The 18,795-nt window shown below is 41.3% G+C and overlaps 2 protein-coding genes across 3 annotated transcripts in view; both read right to left on the bottom strand.

The window, feature by feature from the left end:
• Window positions 1–6,107: 6,107 nt before the first annotated feature.
• Window positions 6,108–7,184, bottom strand: LOC6593888 (SH3 domain-binding protein 1). The gene has a single exon (XM_002019147.2). It carries the CDS (start codon window positions 7,168–7,170, stop codon window positions 6,487–6,489), a length of 684 nt encoding a protein of 227 aa, XP_002019183.2. The 5' UTR covers window positions 7,171–7,184; the 3' UTR covers window positions 6,108–6,486.
• A 7-nt stretch (window positions 7,185–7,191) lies between these two features.
• The window catches only part of LOC6593889 (semaphorin-1A), a 121,783-nt gene continuing 110,179 nt past the window's right edge, over window positions 7,192–18,795 (bottom strand). The window contains exons 8-20 of one of the 2 annotated variants that reach the window (XM_026987918.1): window positions 18,657–18,778; window positions 18,506–18,586; window positions 17,766–17,911; window positions 13,208–13,290; window positions 12,989–13,132; window positions 12,819–12,930; window positions 12,415–12,557; window positions 12,183–12,311; window positions 10,961–11,150; window positions 10,628–10,901; window positions 10,506–10,559; window positions 7,940–8,012; window positions 7,192–7,379 (exon numbers count right to left, since the gene is read on the bottom strand). In XM_026987918.1, the coding sequence (XP_026843719.1) occupies window positions 7,192–7,379; window positions 7,940–8,012; window positions 10,506–10,559; window positions 10,628–10,901; window positions 10,961–11,150; window positions 12,183–12,311; window positions 12,415–12,557; window positions 12,819–12,930; window positions 12,989–13,132; window positions 13,208–13,290; window positions 17,766–17,911; window positions 18,506–18,586; window positions 18,657–18,778 (1,739 nt within the window). The remainder of the gene's footprint in view (window positions 7,380–7,939; window positions 8,013–10,505; window positions 10,560–10,627; window positions 10,902–10,960; window positions 11,151–12,182; window positions 12,312–12,414; window positions 12,558–12,818; window positions 12,931–12,988; window positions 13,133–13,207; window positions 13,291–17,765; window positions 17,912–18,505; window positions 18,587–18,656; window positions 18,779–18,795) is intronic. The other variant, XM_002019148.2, reaches the window with a different exon arrangement.

The raw sequence follows: 18,795 nt of genomic DNA, 5'->3' as shown, positions 1-18,795 counted from the left end.
TATCTCATCCGTCCTATGTACGAGTCTGCCTCTGGGTTATCAGTCTGGGTGCGTATGGTGGATGGGAGCAGCTCCTCTTGTCAGTTGTCCGTTCGTTGGGCCAGAGCCATGTTTGCTCCATTAAAGCATTGATGATAGAAATGGCCCTAGGTACGACTACTATATAACAGCTGATTAGGTATGTGTGGTCAATATATGGAGATTTGAAACAGCACAGTGAATGATGCCCCCCGACTGCTATTTTTAACGAGGCAGAGTTTTGATAACCATTTCGAAATAAAGAGTTGCTTGATTCTGACGTTAAAGCAGACCGACAGGAGAAGCTTTCCCATGAGGAATAATTCAAAGGGATATTCCACCAAGCAGAAAATCTATATGGGACAATACTACTTGGAGAGTTTTAATAATGAAGAGAGGTATAAGGAAAATTGATGGAGGAACGAACAAAGATAGAAAAATAGTTTGAATAGACAATGAAAAGAGAGTCTTGGAGATCGACACCGATCTCTTGGCATCTACTTAAGAAGCAGCTTGAGGGGCTTTCTTAAATCCGACTCATTTTTCAGATGTTTAACACAATAGACGGCAACTACTACGATATTTCAGGTACATATTGCACATGTACAGGTTACTATTATGGAAAATAGTTATAAAAAAGTGTAAGGTATTCGCACGGGACAGGCAGACCATGGTGAAAAATGCGAAGCGATGCACTCGAACCGATTGAAAGTCATTGGCGATGTTCATAATATAATATTCTCTATATTTTCATTTTTATTAATCATTTTCGATTCCCTTTTCTCCGTTCCCGTTTTTTGTTTGTTTCATTTTCTGTTTTTGTTTTTTGGTTTTTTGTATCGGTTTGTTCAGTATGTATCTATAATAATGTGTTATAATTAAGAATCGTCATTTCGTCTAAATATTTCAGTTATAATAATACAATATAATAATCATTAATAATATGTGGTTTTCATTTTTATCTGCTTCTCCTTTAGCTTTGCGTGTTAAATTTGTTGGTTTGCTTCAGAATTGAATGCGCTGTCTCGATATAAGTATATGGTATACGCTTCGCTTCGCTTCGTTTCGATTCGTTTAGTTCTGTTCTGAGTGTTTTTGAGTGGAATTAATTGTAAATGTTTCGAATCGAGTCGAATTGAAACGAATCATCGCCTTGAGTTTGATTATTTCGTGTCTGAGACTAATTCCTATTACTCGCAGCTTACTGTACGTTCAAGTATGGAAATCAGAGTTCTAGGAAAGCTAAAAGCAAGTGTATGCATATATACGTGTTCTATATATGTGTATATATATATACTATATATATATATGGTCTAGGTATTTTAATCTCGATTATGCTGTGGCAGTGACCAAAGAATAGAAAGCACCTCAATCTCAAATACAATTCGAGTTCCGAACGGAAACAAAAGTTCTCAATTTACGTATTTTATGGCACACATCAGCAGATAATGATAATGTTGCCCAAAGCAATCATCGTGGCCTGGAAGAAGTTCCTTTTCCTGGTTTTAGATGGATTATAAAACAGCCTGCTAAAACTGAACTGATTGATTGATTGATTGTTTTACTGATGATTGATACTTATTCGGGCTGCCTCCATCTGCAAGTGCAAGTGCACAAGTGCGCTGCGTGCTAGGAACTTCTCAACATACTCGTATGTGTATCGATTGGCCACCAAATCATACGAATCGAACGAAATTCTAGTCAAGCGTCTAGTTAGAAAACCGTTTACACAGAAATGCACATTAATTAACTCCTCAGTAAATCAAAGGTTTCATCAATTTGCTTTCGTTTAGCTTTTGTCTTGATTTCGATATCGATAGCATTTTTGTTTGCTTTATGTTTGTTTTGTTTTGTTTTGTTTTCTTGTATATTTTGTAGCTCAGTCTTTTTACTAACAATTTTTGTTGTTCTTGTCTTTCATTTAACGGATGTTCCTCTTCTCGCTGTTGCTGTTCTGATTTTCGACTTCGCACACAATCCGCACGAAATCCGCTGTGTTCATGTAGGCGTTTGTGTAAATTTCTGAAGCGTTTGGTTCGAACTAAATTCTAAATTATGGAGAAGTCCTGATTGGGGGTACTATTGAAGAGAGAGTGCAAGCAGGATAACAGGAGGGATTGGGAGGGAGATAGTGGTGGTGGTGAGTGCCCGATCAGGAGTGCGGATCTATTCGGAATTCAATTCAATTCATTTTGTTTCGTTTAACTTCATTAAGTTTGCTGTTTAACTGTTTAAATGGTTTGCTGTTAGCTCTATAGTTGCTTGGAAGTACCGTTTTGTGTATAGCGTTTTGTAACTTATTTGGTTAAATATTTGTTATTCCTTTGGGGCTTTATCATCTTTATCTTCAATTATGCTTTGCGCTACATATTCAACAATTTAAATTTATCCTTACGTATTTGTAACCGCTAAAGAATGCATAACATACTCATCTCCTATCCGTGGATCGTAGATCATGGATCGTGTGTGGATTGTGTATATGGATTGTGTGTGGAACGTGGAACCAAGGCTGTGAAAATCGATTCTGGAATCGGTATTTTTCTTGGTTTCGTTATGATTTTTGTCCTGGTTTTTGCTCGAATGAAAGATTATTTATTTGGTTGGTGAAGTGAAGTGAAGTATTTACAAAGTCTCGTATAATAGTATTCATATAGGTAATGTATACGTTAGGCATGTTGCGTTATAAAATCTTAACATAATTATATAAATTGAATCATGAACTTGCTTTAACTTTGCTTTGCTTCATTGATGGCTTTCAAGTAAGTAAAATGCATCGATTACTCGTACGTTTGTTTGTGTATACTATATATACGTATGTACTATATGCATAGAGAGCTGCTGGCTACTTAGAAATAATATAAAACCAAACGCTTCGTGCCATGACTCGACACGGCACGGTACGATTATCCGGGACCGGGAATCGTGCATTGCATAGGTAGTATAAGGCTTACCCTAAAACTGCTCTTTCATTCTGTAATCTGTAATAGTTCGCTCTGTGTTCGCTCACAAAACATAATAGTAATAATAATAATAGTAATAATAATAGAGTTTTAGTAAATGCCTTAACCTAGTTAGTAGGTATTCATAATGCAATGCCTTTCGCTTCCGATTCTGCCCGTAATAATAATATCTACCATGTAATCATTTTATATATCATTTATATATACTTATGTATATATGTATATATATATATATATTTATTTTTATGTAAGAAGCACTTGAATATATATCGTTTTAATGGAAAAATGAAAACTTGAGTGTGTCCTGGTTTTCCATATTCCTATTCCTCCCACTATTTGTTATGTTTTGTCACTAATTTGTTAATGCCATTGTTGCCGGTCGTTCTTTTCTTTTTATAATTAGTTGCTAAATAGCTCGCTACAATCTGGTTTCGGCATACTTGGCTAATAATCGTTTTTCGTCTTATTTGGAGAAAGTTAAAAGTCGTTTTCAATTAGCTTACAATGTATCTTTAAAGTATCTTCATCTTCACCTCCATCTTCAGCTCCGTCCGGATCGAACCTCAGGCAGGGGTTGGGCTGCTCTTGGGCTCTCTAAAAAAAAGGTTGCTGAGTTTTGTTGATCTCACGAGTGATTTTGCGTTTGCAGAAGTTTTAAGAAATTTATGTATATATTGTATGTTCTATCTTTAGCTGTTTTACTCGGTTTCCCCTTCATCAACAAGTGATCGAGAGTCGTGTTTTAATAAAATACTTTTCTTTTGCTTAATTCATTTATTTTTGTTTGTTCATTTTTTTGGATTTTTGGATTTTCGATTTTGTTTTGTATTTAAAAGCATCTCTAGAGAATCTCTCTTCTAAAGTATCTAATAAGTGTATGTATATGGATCATCTATATATATATATTCGGTATATTCATGGATCTTTTTATGTGTGTGTGCTGTTGTATTGCTGGTTGTTTGTTTTCTTTGTAGGCATGATTCACTGTAAAACCTTTCAATTGCATCCTGGCTCTAAATTACGAGTACAACTAACTATTTGTTATGAAATCGGTATTCGAATCGAGTATTCGGTATTCGTTATTCTGTTCGCTTGTTGTATATATTCGTATATGTAAATGGTAAAGTGTATAAAAGTTAATGATCTGATTTCGAGTTAATACTCAATTGTATGCAATTGTATAAGTAGAGTTGATGTAGTTGTAGTTCTAGAAATAGTTCAAACTCCTAGTGTATGCCTAAGGTATTCCTAATTCATTCATTCCAATCTGCTATGTGTCCGACTTTTGTTTGATTTCCTTTTGCCTATGAAATATTTACCATATGCATATGTACATATTTCTGTTACGTGTTCATATTGCTTTCGAAGTACTCCACACAATTGATTTGATTGTTAATAACAAAGAAAACAAAGAGTAAAAACTAAATAAACCAAAGCTATATATGTATATTGCCTCAGTGCAATAAAAGCCTATAAAGAATATTTATTTACAACTAAAACTAAATAAAATGTAGCACAAACAATTATGATGAATACAAATTATAATTAGAATCGTTCGAGTAATTAATTGTGTCTTTGGCTGTCTAAATTTATTGCATTTCTCTTTCTGATTTCCCCCTTCTTTTCTTTACTTCTTCGGCTTGTATACGTTTTGTCAAAAAGTAAAATTGCATATAAAAGCGTTAGTTTGCTGCTCCATAAAGTATATAGCGCAAGTACATATGTACATACATACACTTCTATGTCGTCTATGTGTGTGTGTGTGTGTGTGTTTATTGTTTACACTACAATTTGTCAATTGTTTTGTTCTTACAATTTGCTTTGATTTAGATATTTCTACGCTTTTTCTCGTGCAGAGAGAGTCTCATGCAACTTGGAATGCCTCGAGCTCGAGCTCGAGCTCGAGTGTTCCATACAATATTTGAATTTAATCGGATTTTAAGGATTTCTGTTAAGGTTTTCATACAAAATATTTGAATATCGGTTAGCCTTAACTTACTATATACCCTATGTATTGTATATCGTTAATTGTATATTGTGTATATATACTCTATTATGAGAACAACATTAGCAAATGCCCCTAGTGCAAATATCCTCAAAAGTTCTCCTCTATCCTGTCGCCTAATCTATAATACAAACCCTATGTGGCTAGGCTACAGTTTAGTTAATGCTTTCACTAAATTTTGATCGATCACTTCACACGGAATTTGTGTTTACCTTTACCGTTACCGTTACCTTTACCTTTTTACCCCTTCTCATACTCATCGTATATATACTCGTGTACGTATAGTTTTATATATGTAGGTATAGATAAGTATATATACATCATAGAGAATGAGAGCTCTCTGTTCTGTACCGTCCTAAACCCAATGCAAACTATAATAACAACTAAACTCAAAGCGGATTCCCGCCCCTATTTATGGCACATATAGCACATATCTATGCATGAACGAGTATGTATGTATATATCTGTACAGTTACTTGGATCCTTGGATCGGCTGTACATAATTTACACATTTCTAAAGCAGATTCTGAAGCAGATTGAAAGATTGTAAAAGAAGCTTAAGGCTCTGCAAATAAAATTGACCTTAGAAAATGCACTCGATAGATTCTCGGTGTGATTTGGTGTCGTGTCTGACTTGGAGGATATATTATATTTCCTGTTGCGGTTGGCAGTTGGATCTGAATGTGAATGTCGAATCTCGAATTTCGAACGTCGAATGCTATACTGCCCTTAAGACTAATTTGTTTGCTCTACTATTTTGGTATATTACGAGTACTGTACTTGTTGTTGTTGTTGTTTTTTTGTATAAATCAGTAATAAGCGTTTCGTTTTGTTTTCTCTTTTCTTTTTGTAAATTTCTTCTATTTTTCCATTTGTCTGGTTTAAATGCAAAAACGTGTGTGTATATCGCGTATACTCTATTCAAATAAGGTTTCCTTTCAACTTCAACTCTAAGAATAATATGTACAAACTGTTGACTCCTCTTCTCTCCTCTTCTCAAATGTGTTATCAATCAATCAATCTTAATTAACAATATCGTTTCGTTTGCAGCTGGCTCTACTTTAGCTTAGCCCCTACCTCGAACTGAACCGTCACTACATGTGTATATATATATATATATTCATTCAAGTATGTGTATGGTATATAATCGTATATATACGTATTTGATGCATGTGTATGCCAGCAGAACTGGGTATATATAGGCTATATATAACTGTAAATTTCGTGTATAATTTCTCTGGCTTCTGTCTCTAATTATATCCTCATCCAGCGCCTATCGGAAAAATGCAAACTATTATCATCTTACGCTCGATAAATGGACTTGGGTGGAGGATAGGGACAAGCGAGGATAAGTGGAGAAGGGGGAAGGATATACGTAATAGCAACAGTTCAGCCTCAGCCCTAGACCCTCTCAGATGTAGACAGGGTCAACATCAGCACTCTTAAACCATATACTTGATTTCAGCTTTGCAGCTCGATTAAGTCTCTGTGCATCGATTGTGTCTAATACATCTCATTCTCATCCCAATCGACCGATTGCAGCACCAGTTTGTCTAGCTCCTTGGAGTCGCCGGAGCTGCTGTTTCGCCGTCGCCGCTTCCGCTGCAAGTGCGCCCACTTTCTGTTCAGCTGGGCCATTTGTGGGGTGGCGAACATGGCTGCCGCAGCGGCGCTCAGTTTCGTGGGTGTTATGGCGCTGCCTTTGGATGTGGATGTGGGCGTGGCACCGCCACCACCCGGACTCATGCTGAAGAACTCCCGATTGCCGAAACGGAATCTGCGGGGAGGCGGCAGCGGCGGCGACAGAGCCGCCGCACTGTTGCAGGTTCTTCTCGAAAGTAGATAGGGGGTGTCGTAGGGTGGCGGCGGTGTGATCATGGCCAGCGATGATGTATCCTCCACATCATCGTCGTCATCATCCACATCTACATCGTCGTCAAAGTGGAATGTGGCGTCGGAGCGGGCGTGGCGTTCGTAGAGCTCGTAGGAGGGCGTCTCTTCCATCGGCGACTGAAGCTGTATGGGCGTCACGGGCATGGACTTGGCATAGGTCTTGAAGATTGGGCTCTGGTTATGCTGATGATAATCCTGCTGGACTCGAACGGCGACAGGGTGTGGCATGGGCGTGGGTGTCGGCGTCGGTGTCGGAGTGGGCGTGGGCGTGGGCATGGCCTGAATGAGGGGCATCGACTTGGTGTTACATATCAATCAATCACGGTAAATGTAGCTGCAGTTCTTGGGGCTCTCCTGGGGGCTGGGACTGCTCGACGGCGGCGCTGGACTGGAGCTGCTGTTCGACATTACCGGCGACGAGCCGGAGCTGGAGTGCGGCTGCTGTTGTGCCTGCTGCTGCTGCTGTGGTTGTGGCTGGGGGCTATTCGAGCGATGTTGAGTTACTGTAACGGGGGAACAAACCAAAAGATATAGACACACATATCTGAATGCAGTTTATATAGATATTGGTGGATCGGTGGAGACAGAGACAGAGACACAGCCACAGAGATGCTATATGTGTATGTACAAGTGCTTGGGTGCATGTTGCCTACGGGGTGGTGGGTACACACACAAAGCACATATTGCAAGAAAGGAATTGAGGAATACGGAAAACATCGAATCGAATCTGTTGCAACATGCACATAAACACTCACACAGACAGATACTACAGTTATAGAATACAAATAAATTATAGTATGATATCATTAAGGGGAAAATAAGTCCGAAAATGACATGGCATGACACATGGATGTTTCAGAAGATCCAAGCGATCCAAAAGAGGCGTCCACCCATTCCAAAGGTCATTCAGAGAGAGAGAGAGTGAGAGAGAAAGTCACAGAGGATGCGAATAGAGAGGAAGGAGAGTGTCTGTGTGAGTGTATGTGTTGTGCCTCTCTGTGTATGTCTGTGTTGGTAAAAATAAGAGAAGAGAGAGAGAGAAGTGAAGTGAAGAGAAACTTACCGATACCATGACGGGGCGGCTGTCTTCTTGCGCGACCAAGACTTCTGTTTCGTGTGTTTGTGTTGTTTACAGCCTAGGGGTTGGAGTGTCATTTACTTTCTTTTATACTTATATATTCGTTATTCGTTATTCAGTTCGCAAAAGGTATATTCATATGTTTACAAATGAACAAAAAAGGAAATATAACAAAACAAAACATATCTCTAATTTGCGTTTTTAATCTAAGGAAAAACGTTGCAGTCAATTTTGGTGGCTCTCAAATGTTGCAAGGCAAACACAATTTAAAGATCTAAATTATTTGGCTCTAATGGCTCCGAAATTATAAACGAAATAACTGTAATTACTGAATTCTCAATCGGATTAAAATTTATTTAAATTGCAACTTTCGATCTTTTTGCGAGTTCTCAAATGATCCAATCGGTGGTTTTTTTGGTTTAAATTTTTTGTAAGTTGGCAAGCAATAAAATGAAGAATCATGTAGCATATTGAAATATATAATATATCGAAAGTAAAAGGTTACTAGAGTACATGTATCATGGTGGGAGGATAGCAGTGGGGTAGGTATTATTATTGCAGTTACATATAGGAGTAGTTGTGGTGTGGCTTGGATATATCTATCGTATAGATGTATATATAGTATATCTATCACACTTGTCGAGGAGGTAATCGTTGAAGAAGGATTCTTGGGTGTGTTTGTTTGTTGAAGGAGTCAAGAACGGCGCCCATGCAGAAGAGTTCAAGCGATTCAAGTGTGTTGGGGAGACAGTTCTCAGAGATACAAAGCATACACCCACAGATACACACACACACACACCCTCAGGCATACAAAGATCAGACATGGGTTGGAGGAGGGAGGCGAAGAAGGCGCTGGCGATGGCGATGGCGGTGATGGGCTGACGACGAAGCGAGTTGGGCGCGGGATGGCTGACTGGATTGATTGATTAACTGATTGATCGATTGAGAATTTCGTTTTCGGCATTCGCAAATACATAGGTAATGTGGAACCAAATGAAACAGTGATTTAAGAGAGAGAGAGAGAGAGAGAACAAACAACAAATCTTCAACTGTGCCTACGGAAAGGATATAACCAATAAAAGAAGAGATCGAAACAAGATCGAAAGGTGAGAGCAAATTTTCAAACGGTGGATATTTTTCAGAAATTACTTTTTGCCTAGCGAATTTCTGTTGAGCTCGATGTGACGAGAGCTTCCACATTGCAGCTTTTGAGCAGAATATTTGGTAACAATTATTGAACGCCCGGCAAAAAAAAACACAAAGCCAAAAAATATACAAAAAATATGAATAAAAAGAAGAATGGGTGAAATAAATGAACTAAATTTGCTTTAGTTTATGCATAAGTATTTACCATATTTTGGGTAATTAGTCCCTGACTGGTTTCAGCCGCCCCACTCCCGTCTCAAAGGTAAACCTGATGAAAAAAGGGAAAAAGAAGAGAGAAAAGATAGAGATAGAGTTTTTGTTTTTGTTTTTTGTTGTTTTCGTTTTCTCTTTGAGGTATTTTCGTGTGTGTTAATGACGTTTCTGTAGTCTGATTTTTGTGAGTTTCGAGTTTTGTGAATAGTTCGGATAGCTTGAAGAAGTTAGTAACGATATAGAAAGTGGTTTTTCTCTGAGTGAGGAATAGTAGTTGCTATACAAAATGCTAAGAGAGCCAAAGAGAGCAGGAGAGAGCCCGAGAGAGAGAGGGGCCTGCAAAGATCCAACCCGACTCCGATTCGAACGATTGGTGTATTTCCAACTTTTGAAGACAGAACCCAAGAGTTACGAAGTACATAGAAAGATATGGTTGATGATGATTTACAGGGATTCCTATGATATGTACAAATGGCGTTTGGTATTCTTAGGGGTTAGGGAATCGTTAAATAATTAAAATTATCCCAAAAGAAGCATCCAATTTGGAAACAAAAACTATGGATGGATGTTAGACAGATTTAATAGGTTTTTCAATAAGTTTTAGGATCCCTGCCATGACTTAAATGTATACAATAAACTGAACTGAAGAAAGTATGTATGCATATATATGATCAAAATAAAACAGACATGCAAATGGTACGACAAGTAGTAATACTAAATGATAATGCAACATCGATAAGTACAACATTTATGTGGATGATAGCTATACGCTTATGTAGGTGCTCTGTTATTTCAACACTTATATGATAGGTACGGAACTATGGGTGACACTCATAGGCACACGCACATGAACAGAAGAACGGATACATCGATACATTTAGTAGGTAAATATGCTGAAAAGTGAGTCTAAGAAATACACCAATCGACGAGTGTGCGAGGAGAGTTCCATCAAATACAAGCGCACCACAAGGTTTCCGACTTAAGTTACGTTAAGTTAGCTAATGTCAATAAATGTCAACAACATCGAAAGAGCGCAATTAGAGTTACGATTAGAGATTAGTAGTGGTAGTGGTAGTGGTAGTAGTAATAATAGTAGTAGTAGTAGTAGTAGTAGTAGTAGTACGATACGATTTATAATCGGAAATGAAAATAATCAATCGCCACTGCCAGACGAGGAAGTTGACAAACTTACCTTCTTGACGCTGCGTGTGGTCGAAAAGCCATCGCCGCGTCGATAATTGTCGCCCTGTGGGTATGGGGAAACAGATGACAGATGAGACTCCTCCATATATAAGGGTATATGGAAATACTCACCATCACCTGGTGGGAGCGCAACGTTCCAAAGTTGTCGCGTCCGCGATATGTCTGCTGGGTGTTGTAGCCATCTGGCTGGAACTGGAAGAGCGTCTCCGAGTTGGGTCCCTGGTGCATCTGATGCATGGGTGGCTTGCGGAGCGTGTTCTTCGGCGAGTGCATCTTGTTCTGCGGCGGTGGCTGTGGCAGCAGCACTGGCTCTGCATAGGTCACCTCCTCCACCTGGGGCAGCAGCTTCGGCTCCTGTTGGATTCGGCACGACGAGGGGAAACTGCTGGGGAGAAAGATTCGCATAAGTGGATAATGGCTAAGCAGACGGGACTCCTCACTCACCTATTGACGTTCTGACGCTGCTCAAAGTACTCGTACTCCGTGTCCGGGTAGGGCAGATTGTCGTCCTCGTCCTTGTGGCAGCGCCGGCCGCAGAAGTAGCCTGTAAAGAAGCCAACCAGCAGCGAGAATATCGATCCGGCCAGCACGGCCATCACCAGGGTCTCCACCGTGTATTGGGCATTGATAATGTCTGCGGAAATTTGAGGGCCTTCGATTAGAGATCAATGCAATTTATGGGCACAATATTTCGGTTCGTTCGCATCGATACAGTGTGTGCAGTAGGTAAAACAAACATTCAACACACATTTCACAACAATTCACAACAAATATATTGTATAGATTGGTTTTTGTTGTTTGTTTGTTGGTTGGTTGGTTGGTTGGTTGTGTCGGGTTTCGGGTGGGGCGGTTGTAGTGTGGGGAGTACATATATGGAAGATGATCCATTACGACATCAATAAACATCCAAACATCGAATTTAGAACGCACGTTATAAGGAAATTGTTCGGAAAACAGATGAAATCATACAGATACATAAAGATAAAAGAAACAAGAGAACATGAACAAGAATTGTTAATATAATTGCACAACAACAACACGTGGTATATTAAATATTTGAGTATATATATAGAATAGGTATATGTAAAGTTATTTAGTTTTTATCAAGCATTCAAAAGAAGAATATACTAACAGAAGATCAGGAATTTCCCTAAAAATTTCCAAGGAATCCTTTCATGAGCGGACAATTATCGCCACGGGAGTGAGCATTTTCCATTGCAAATGGTAATGTCTCACTTATCTCATGGCTAATCATTCAAAAGATGACTTTTCAAAGGAAAACAGAAAATATATACGAGCTTACTCGTATTTTTCGCGTGAAGTAAAGTGCATGGGAAACATTTAGGATTGAAATTGAATAGCATAAAGTGGCAATAAGCCAACGGAGTCTGGCGAATCCAGGCAAAATGAAAATGTGATTTGCAACAGAAGACAACAGGGGGGGGGCGCGCGGGTTAACAGGTACACAGATACAGATAGCAGAGAGGGAGAGAGCGAGAGAGATAGCTGAGGGCAGAGATTGGGGAGAGGCAGCTCCAGCCCAGGAAGAGTGACAAGCAAGTACGTGCATTATACAAAAAACGAACGGCAAAAATATGGCAATATAAAGATGGATAGAGATAGAGAGAACGAGAGGAGAGGAGAGTAAAACGCTTAGATAAATCACCTTCAAAGTTCTTATCAATATTGTCGATGATTTCCTGATCCTTGCTCTGACGACGCGAATCCAATAAGTCCATGTCATTCCGGAAACCCTTCTGCTCGCCCACATTGGCATCTTTTGAATTGATTTTGCCTACAGAAACAGAGAGAGAGAGTGAGAGAGAGACAGAGGGAAAACACAGAGAAGAGGTTAATTTCGCATTCGATGGAAGGTCGAGACGGCTTCTGGGACTCACCTGAGGGACAGGCCGCATGCTGGCCAGTGGACACATTCTGATAGAAATAGTTCTCCTCCAGCCAACGTGGTGCGCCATGGGAGCGACACTTGCCGGCAATTTTGTCCCAGGCACAGTAAGGATCCTGCAAGGCGACGCACTCGCTGAGGAAAGAGAAGATGGAAAGATGCTGGATAAATATATTGCAAAATTGCGAAATGCGAAAAAGTAAAACTCCATAAATGCACAGCATATTGAGGCGGCGGCAGTCAAGTGGCCAGACAGGCGCACGACATGCCATGAAAGTCACGCAAATTGTTACATGATAATAAAAATGCCATTCTCTGGGCTCTGCGGACGCGGATGCAGATGCGGATGCAGATGCTGTTGGTGGATGGTAGACGGTAGGTGGTAGATGGACCTACCTGCAGCTGGTGATTTTGTCATTGTGACAACGATGCAATTGTATGGCTATCACCTGGCTGTCTGTCACAATGATTAATTTGCCATCGTCGTAGCTGCCATCCTTGGGTTGATCTGTGGAAGAACCTAGAGTTAAGTTGTGTTGTCCATCAACTCAATGGGCTCTACTTACCGTATTGCATGGTCCGGACTATTTCCAGATTCCGTATCGGTTCGCTTTTGGTCAGCACATCGATCTCCTCGATGACCACGGAGGTGACCTTGTCAGCGGAATCAGCTGATTCGGCATTCACCGATTTGATGATCTTCCCGTGATCTGCATATAGAGAGGAGAGGATACAGTGAACAGGATGAATTTTCATTGATTTACAAAGTTCGAAAGAGTACTCACCTGTGCCCACGAATATGACATCGTAGGTCTTGCCGCCCGGGGTTTTGATCTGGGCGTCGACAGCTATCTGGGTGAAGCGATATCTGGAAAAGGTACATAGAATAACATTATATTATTATCTTATTGGATACTTAATTACATTTGCAGCTGTCAGGGGGATTCGATTTCAGTTTTCTATAGCAGCCCTCTTTGTCTGCTTCTATTATTCGAGTAGACACAACGAAATGTCAATGGATATTTTCTTTATTTTGTGTTTCTTTTATTTTGGAACATTGTTTTCGTCTGTTCTGTTCCACTGACAATGGACGGATGGATGGTTGGATGGATGGATGTCTGTCATGTTGGTTAGATGTCCATTAATAATGGACAGACGCCGAAATGGTCGCCGCTGCTGCTGTCCGCTGACAAAAGCTCCGAGGCGGGCGCCTGCTAGGAGGGGAAACAGAATGCCAGAAAGCCACAGCCATAGCCACAGACCCAGCAGCTAGTCGTACAACTGCAACGACAGTGTGGCAGCCACACCAGCAGATACACAGATACGATGGACAAGAGGCAGCAACAAACAATTTGTGTGTATTTTTTGTGTAAAAAAACATATTCGCAGTAACTGCAACAACAACATCAACAGCAACAGAAACACACACACAAAGTAGATGAAATAAAAGCGAAAATTTCTCTCTGATTTGACCACAAAAACGTGGATGGCTCTGCCTTCGCCAGTTACTGCAACATTTGTGGCCTGGGCCATGTCTATTGTTGCTGTCATGCCTCCTGCCTCGATTTAAATGCAAATGTCTATCTGCAGCAAGGACTAGAGCTGGCGCTGGCGCTGGAGCTGGAGTTGAAGCTGCCACTGTGCCACACAATGTCCCTCGCTGCCATTGCTTTTGCTTTTTATTGTTAATTAACTAATCTCTCTGTAGAGCTCTGCCTTCCCTTTAAAGCTTCCTCGTCCGAGCTTTTTGGGCATTCATTTTGAAATACTCGTATGTACTTATTTATTCAACATACTCGTATATTTTATTTTGGGGCAGGTCGGGGATCAAATGAATAAATAAAACACTGATTGCCAATGCTATTCAAAATAAAGGGCGTTTCAAATATTAAACTGCAGCTGGAATGGAAGACAGAACAGAGTTGTGAACGTAGTCCAGGAACAAAGTTGGCGAAAAGTTTTTCCATGGCCGAAAATTAGAAAAATGAAAGGCAAAAGGCCACGCCAATACAGAGTATGGAATGTATGGGACATACATAGTACATATGCAAAATAAATACACAGAGATATCCCAAGTAAAAAATGGGAAAATTGTTTAAAGAGGCGGCTGTGTGTAGGGTGGGTCTGGGATCCAAGTCAGGGCCAGAAACATGTCCAGCTTCGGGTCAAAGTCCAGAGTCCGGGGGCAATTGAAACTTGCAAAAATGTTGCCAACTTTTGCATCGCTCGGATGGGTTTTGGAGGGCGACGATGACAGTAACAACAACAAGTTGGGTGCCAGGGCCAGGGCCAGGGACAGGTCCAGGGACAGACAAAGCAGAAAGGAAGTTAACCTTCCACTACCCCCCACCCCATGGAACCCGAACCCGAACCACATAGCCGCCGCCGCCGCCGCCTGAGGTGGGCTTCTCTCCGTCCCGTCGCCGTTGCCTGGCGATAAGAACGGCGAGACACGATAAGGACAAGGCATTGAAGAGACACGGGATATGGTCAGCCAGCTGCCAGAAATCAGTTGAATATGGGATACTTCCGGTCCGAGTCAGGAAGCAATTTGCAACAGAGCCAAAGCTGCCAACTTGCTGAAACATTCAACTTTTCCAGAGACGCTACAACTTTCAACTTGCGGCAAACTTTTGCCTCCCACCTCCCAAACCAAACCATCCCATCCCATCCCATCCCCCTGTCCGTTCCCATCCCAGCATGCAAATCCTGCTCCTGCTGGTTGCTCTCTGCCTGTGTCTCTCTTTGTGTCCTGTCTCTGCTGCCTGTCCTGGCCTGGCCTGTGTCCTGTGTCCTTTGTCCCTTCCCATGTTCTTTCTTTTCCAAGATTTATTTATGCCACGCCCCTGCTCTGGCTGGATATCCCTCGAAGAGCGGAAGTGGTCGCCCAGTCAAACGATGATTCTCTGGCCTCAAATGAAATTATAATCAATTTCTGTACCTCTCTCTCTCTATATATCCCTGCAAAATGTGCCATAGACATTTTTGGGCAATTTTTGATTTGATTTTCTGTCATTTGTGTTCGATGCACTCCCCGCAAACTTCACACCTCGCTGTGCCGTCAATTTGCGGTTGTCTCGTTCGTTATTTGAAAAAAATTAATTCGAATTGTTCAAATTTAAATGGAAAATGGAAAATATGATAAATGAAATTGTGGCTCTTAGTCTTGAGGGCTTGGCCCTGGCCAAATCGGAATTAAGCTGTTGAAGATGTGGCAAAAAGTGAAAGAGGGAAAGTTAAAGGTGAAAAGTAAATGATAGCCAATAAAGTCAAAAAGGCGTACTACTCGTATTTCACAAAGCTGGACCTTGTATAAAGTATTGAAAATTTATTGAAGTTTGTCAAGCGGTGAACTATTGAACCGAATATCTATTAGGTAAAAGATATTCGTTTAACAATTCAAGTGTAAGCAATCGAATGAAAGATATGTGTCTGTTCAGAGCAGCTCTATTTAAGTTTCTATTTAAGATATTTCTATCAAATCATGCACGCCCACTCCCTTTTCTTTCTCTCAGTGCAAATTGTCGTCGAGCACAGCTGTATCTAAAAGATAGTGGAATCATTCCACCTAGTAAACTACACAGCTTCGTTTTGGGTGCATCTTCTAGATACTTTTTATAGAAAAACCCTCAAATGGATGTACTTTTCCATTTGGTTGCCCTACTTCATTAGGCCGCTTCTTTTATTATTCGCACAGCTTAAGTATATCACGTATATCATGCGCCTCTTAGAGATTTCCACCATTAGAAATTGGAATTTAATTTAATATATGGGTTACCCAGGAAGCTGGAGAGGAAATGCGCCAGTCGGTGGGTTCTCCCTCCTCCCATATGAAAATAGTTGAGCCAAAAAAAATGTTCAAGTAACTTTTGCACATTTTTATGCAATTGAATTGAGTCTTGGGTCTTGATTAAATTCTGATGCATGCCCGTCCCTGTTTCTGGCATCCCATCGCATCGCATCGCATCCGTTGCCGGCCTCAGACCCAAAATGCAATGATTCAGTTGCAGAAAGTGGCCATTCTCCCTCCCCCTGCGGGACCACTGGGCCCCCACTGGCCCCCCCCACTCGCACACCACTTGTCCCACTCTATCCACTCAGCGCTCCGCACCACACCGCACCACACCCTTTGCCCGTGCATTTGTTGTGGTGTGCTCATGTGGCACACGAATGGGTATGCGAATGAGTATGAGAAGGGGAATGGGTATGGGATGTGGGGATAAGGATGCGGAGGGGGAGGAGGAGGAGGAGGTCGGTAGTCGGTAGTCGGCAGTCTGCGTTGTTGCTACGTGTTCCATATTTCATTCTAATTTATTCAGTTGTGCATACATATTTTCGTTACGGGTTGCCTCCTCGGCGCATCCATGCATTTCCTTCTGGCTGGTTCGGTTCGTTTGCTTCAAACTATCGCTTCACTGCAGCAGTCCAGGCCAGGCCCGGCCCGGCCCGGCCACGCCAGAACCACCGGTACCAGGAGCAGCAGCTTGCTTCACTCCACACCCCTACCCACCTGTACGCCCCCTGTACCCCACCCTCTCGGTCGAGGGCTGCTCAGTGGCTCTCGCTTATGATTTACCCTCTTTAAAGTTTTACCGCTTTGGCCACACATCTCAACAGTGCTTCGTAATTGTGGCTCAATTACATGGAAAAGTTGCCAAATTGAATTTTTAAATTCTCAAGCCCCCATCCGCATTTCGAAATAATTTATGGGTGCGACCCAACCTCCTCCCACGCCACTCCACTGAGTCCTCCCTTGCCCTCCTCGCCTGCGTCCAGAAGTTCAGATTGTTATAGTTTACGGTTATATGCTCTGGCTAACACCTTTAGCCAATTTCCATTTTGAGAGTGGATGCGGAACAGGTGCTGAAACATTGAAGTATGGACGAGTGAAGCCATATATGGTGCCAGTGCCTCCAGGTGCAAGCGCTTCAATGTGCAACGAGAGCTGTCCGGAACGAGTATCAAATTTGTATTAAACCCAATAGGATTTCGTTGATTGCATTCCCCGTGGTTTAAGCGTTTAATATCTGCTAAGAATTTGGATGCCATTCCAAAGACGATCCACATTAAAAAGTTCCACAAAACGTAGCTGAATGGATCATTATAGCTTCTCGCAATTAGATGTCACGTATTCAAATGCACAATTATGGGTGTATCATCAGCAGTTTTTCTCACTTAACCGCTGGAAAAAATATGTACACTGCCGCAGCGGACGGATCTCATCTCCCTTAGTCCCTTGCTGGCCCCATGCCACACCGGAAACGGAAGTAACGGAGTAACAAAATAAAAATGAGGCCAAAGCAGAGTGACTCTGCTGGTTATATGACCTCTGATTGTACTCACATTGTGCTCGTCCGGACCAAAATCGGCTGACCGAAAAACGCCGGCACATTCTCGTCCATTAGCGAATGTGTTTTGATGAAATTTAATGTCGGATCCGGAAGCGTTCGTGAATCGTTGTGACAGGAGCCGGGACGCGGTTCAGGGACCTAAAAAAAAAACAGAAGCACACCACAAAATGGCAAGCGAATGAGATACAAGAAACAAAAAAAAGAAATATAAAATATTAGATAGCATTTTTGGGATGCTTTTTAATTTTTATGAAACCTCTTTCTTTGTTGAGGATTTTTTTCGTAATTTTTTGTATTATTAATAATTTCTTTGAGGGTTGCATGAACCTTAAACCATTCTCTATATATTGATGGTTATGCCGACACCAAAGAGCTTCCAATATAGATTTATCCATCTTAGGTATTTTCCCTATAATTTCCTTCCCTTGACTCTGGCCTGACTGCCTTACAATTGACAAAAACGAAGAAAAGCGCCCAAACCGATGGCGACATGTGCAGTGAAGTCATCTGCCCCGAAATTGGCAAAAGCATTTCCGAGATGCAAATGCAAATTTTGTGCCAAACGAAAAATACATTTGCCTCCAGGCATTTATATGGCATGCTGTCCGGCCATAAGTCATAAATTTCCATGGCAGCAGCTGCCTCAAAGTGTGGTCGGTTCGCAAGCTCTAACTTGTGGTTGAGACCCAAGTATCCCCGGAACTGTTTTTGCTGGCCTGAAGCAGCACTCACCTTGGCATTGTTTACCGGCAGCCAGTTGGAGCCGATGCCGCTCTGCTCCTTGAACTGGCCCTCGAAGGTATCCGCTATGTCCTGCGGATGGCAAAACGAATATTCAATATTTCGTATCGACTCCAAGACTCTAAAAGGTTCGTTCACTCACCTGCAGGGCAAAGGCACACACCGCTGAGCCGGGTATCGAGTTGGCGGGGGTATTAAAGACTCCGTAGATTAGTTTCGAGCTCATCGAACCGTACTCTCCCGCCACCAGATTGCTGGCCGATTCTAAAGATGCGAAAATA

This window comes from Drosophila persimilis, unplaced genomic scaffold (genome assembly GCF_003286085.1).
Source record: "Drosophila persimilis strain 14011-0111.01,24,50 unplaced genomic scaffold, DperRS2 tig00000124-arrow-pilon, whole genome shotgun sequence".
NCBI lineage: Eukaryota > Metazoa > Arthropoda > Insecta > Diptera > Drosophilidae > Drosophila > Drosophila persimilis.
This window is presented reverse-complemented; position numbering and strand designations above follow the sequence as displayed.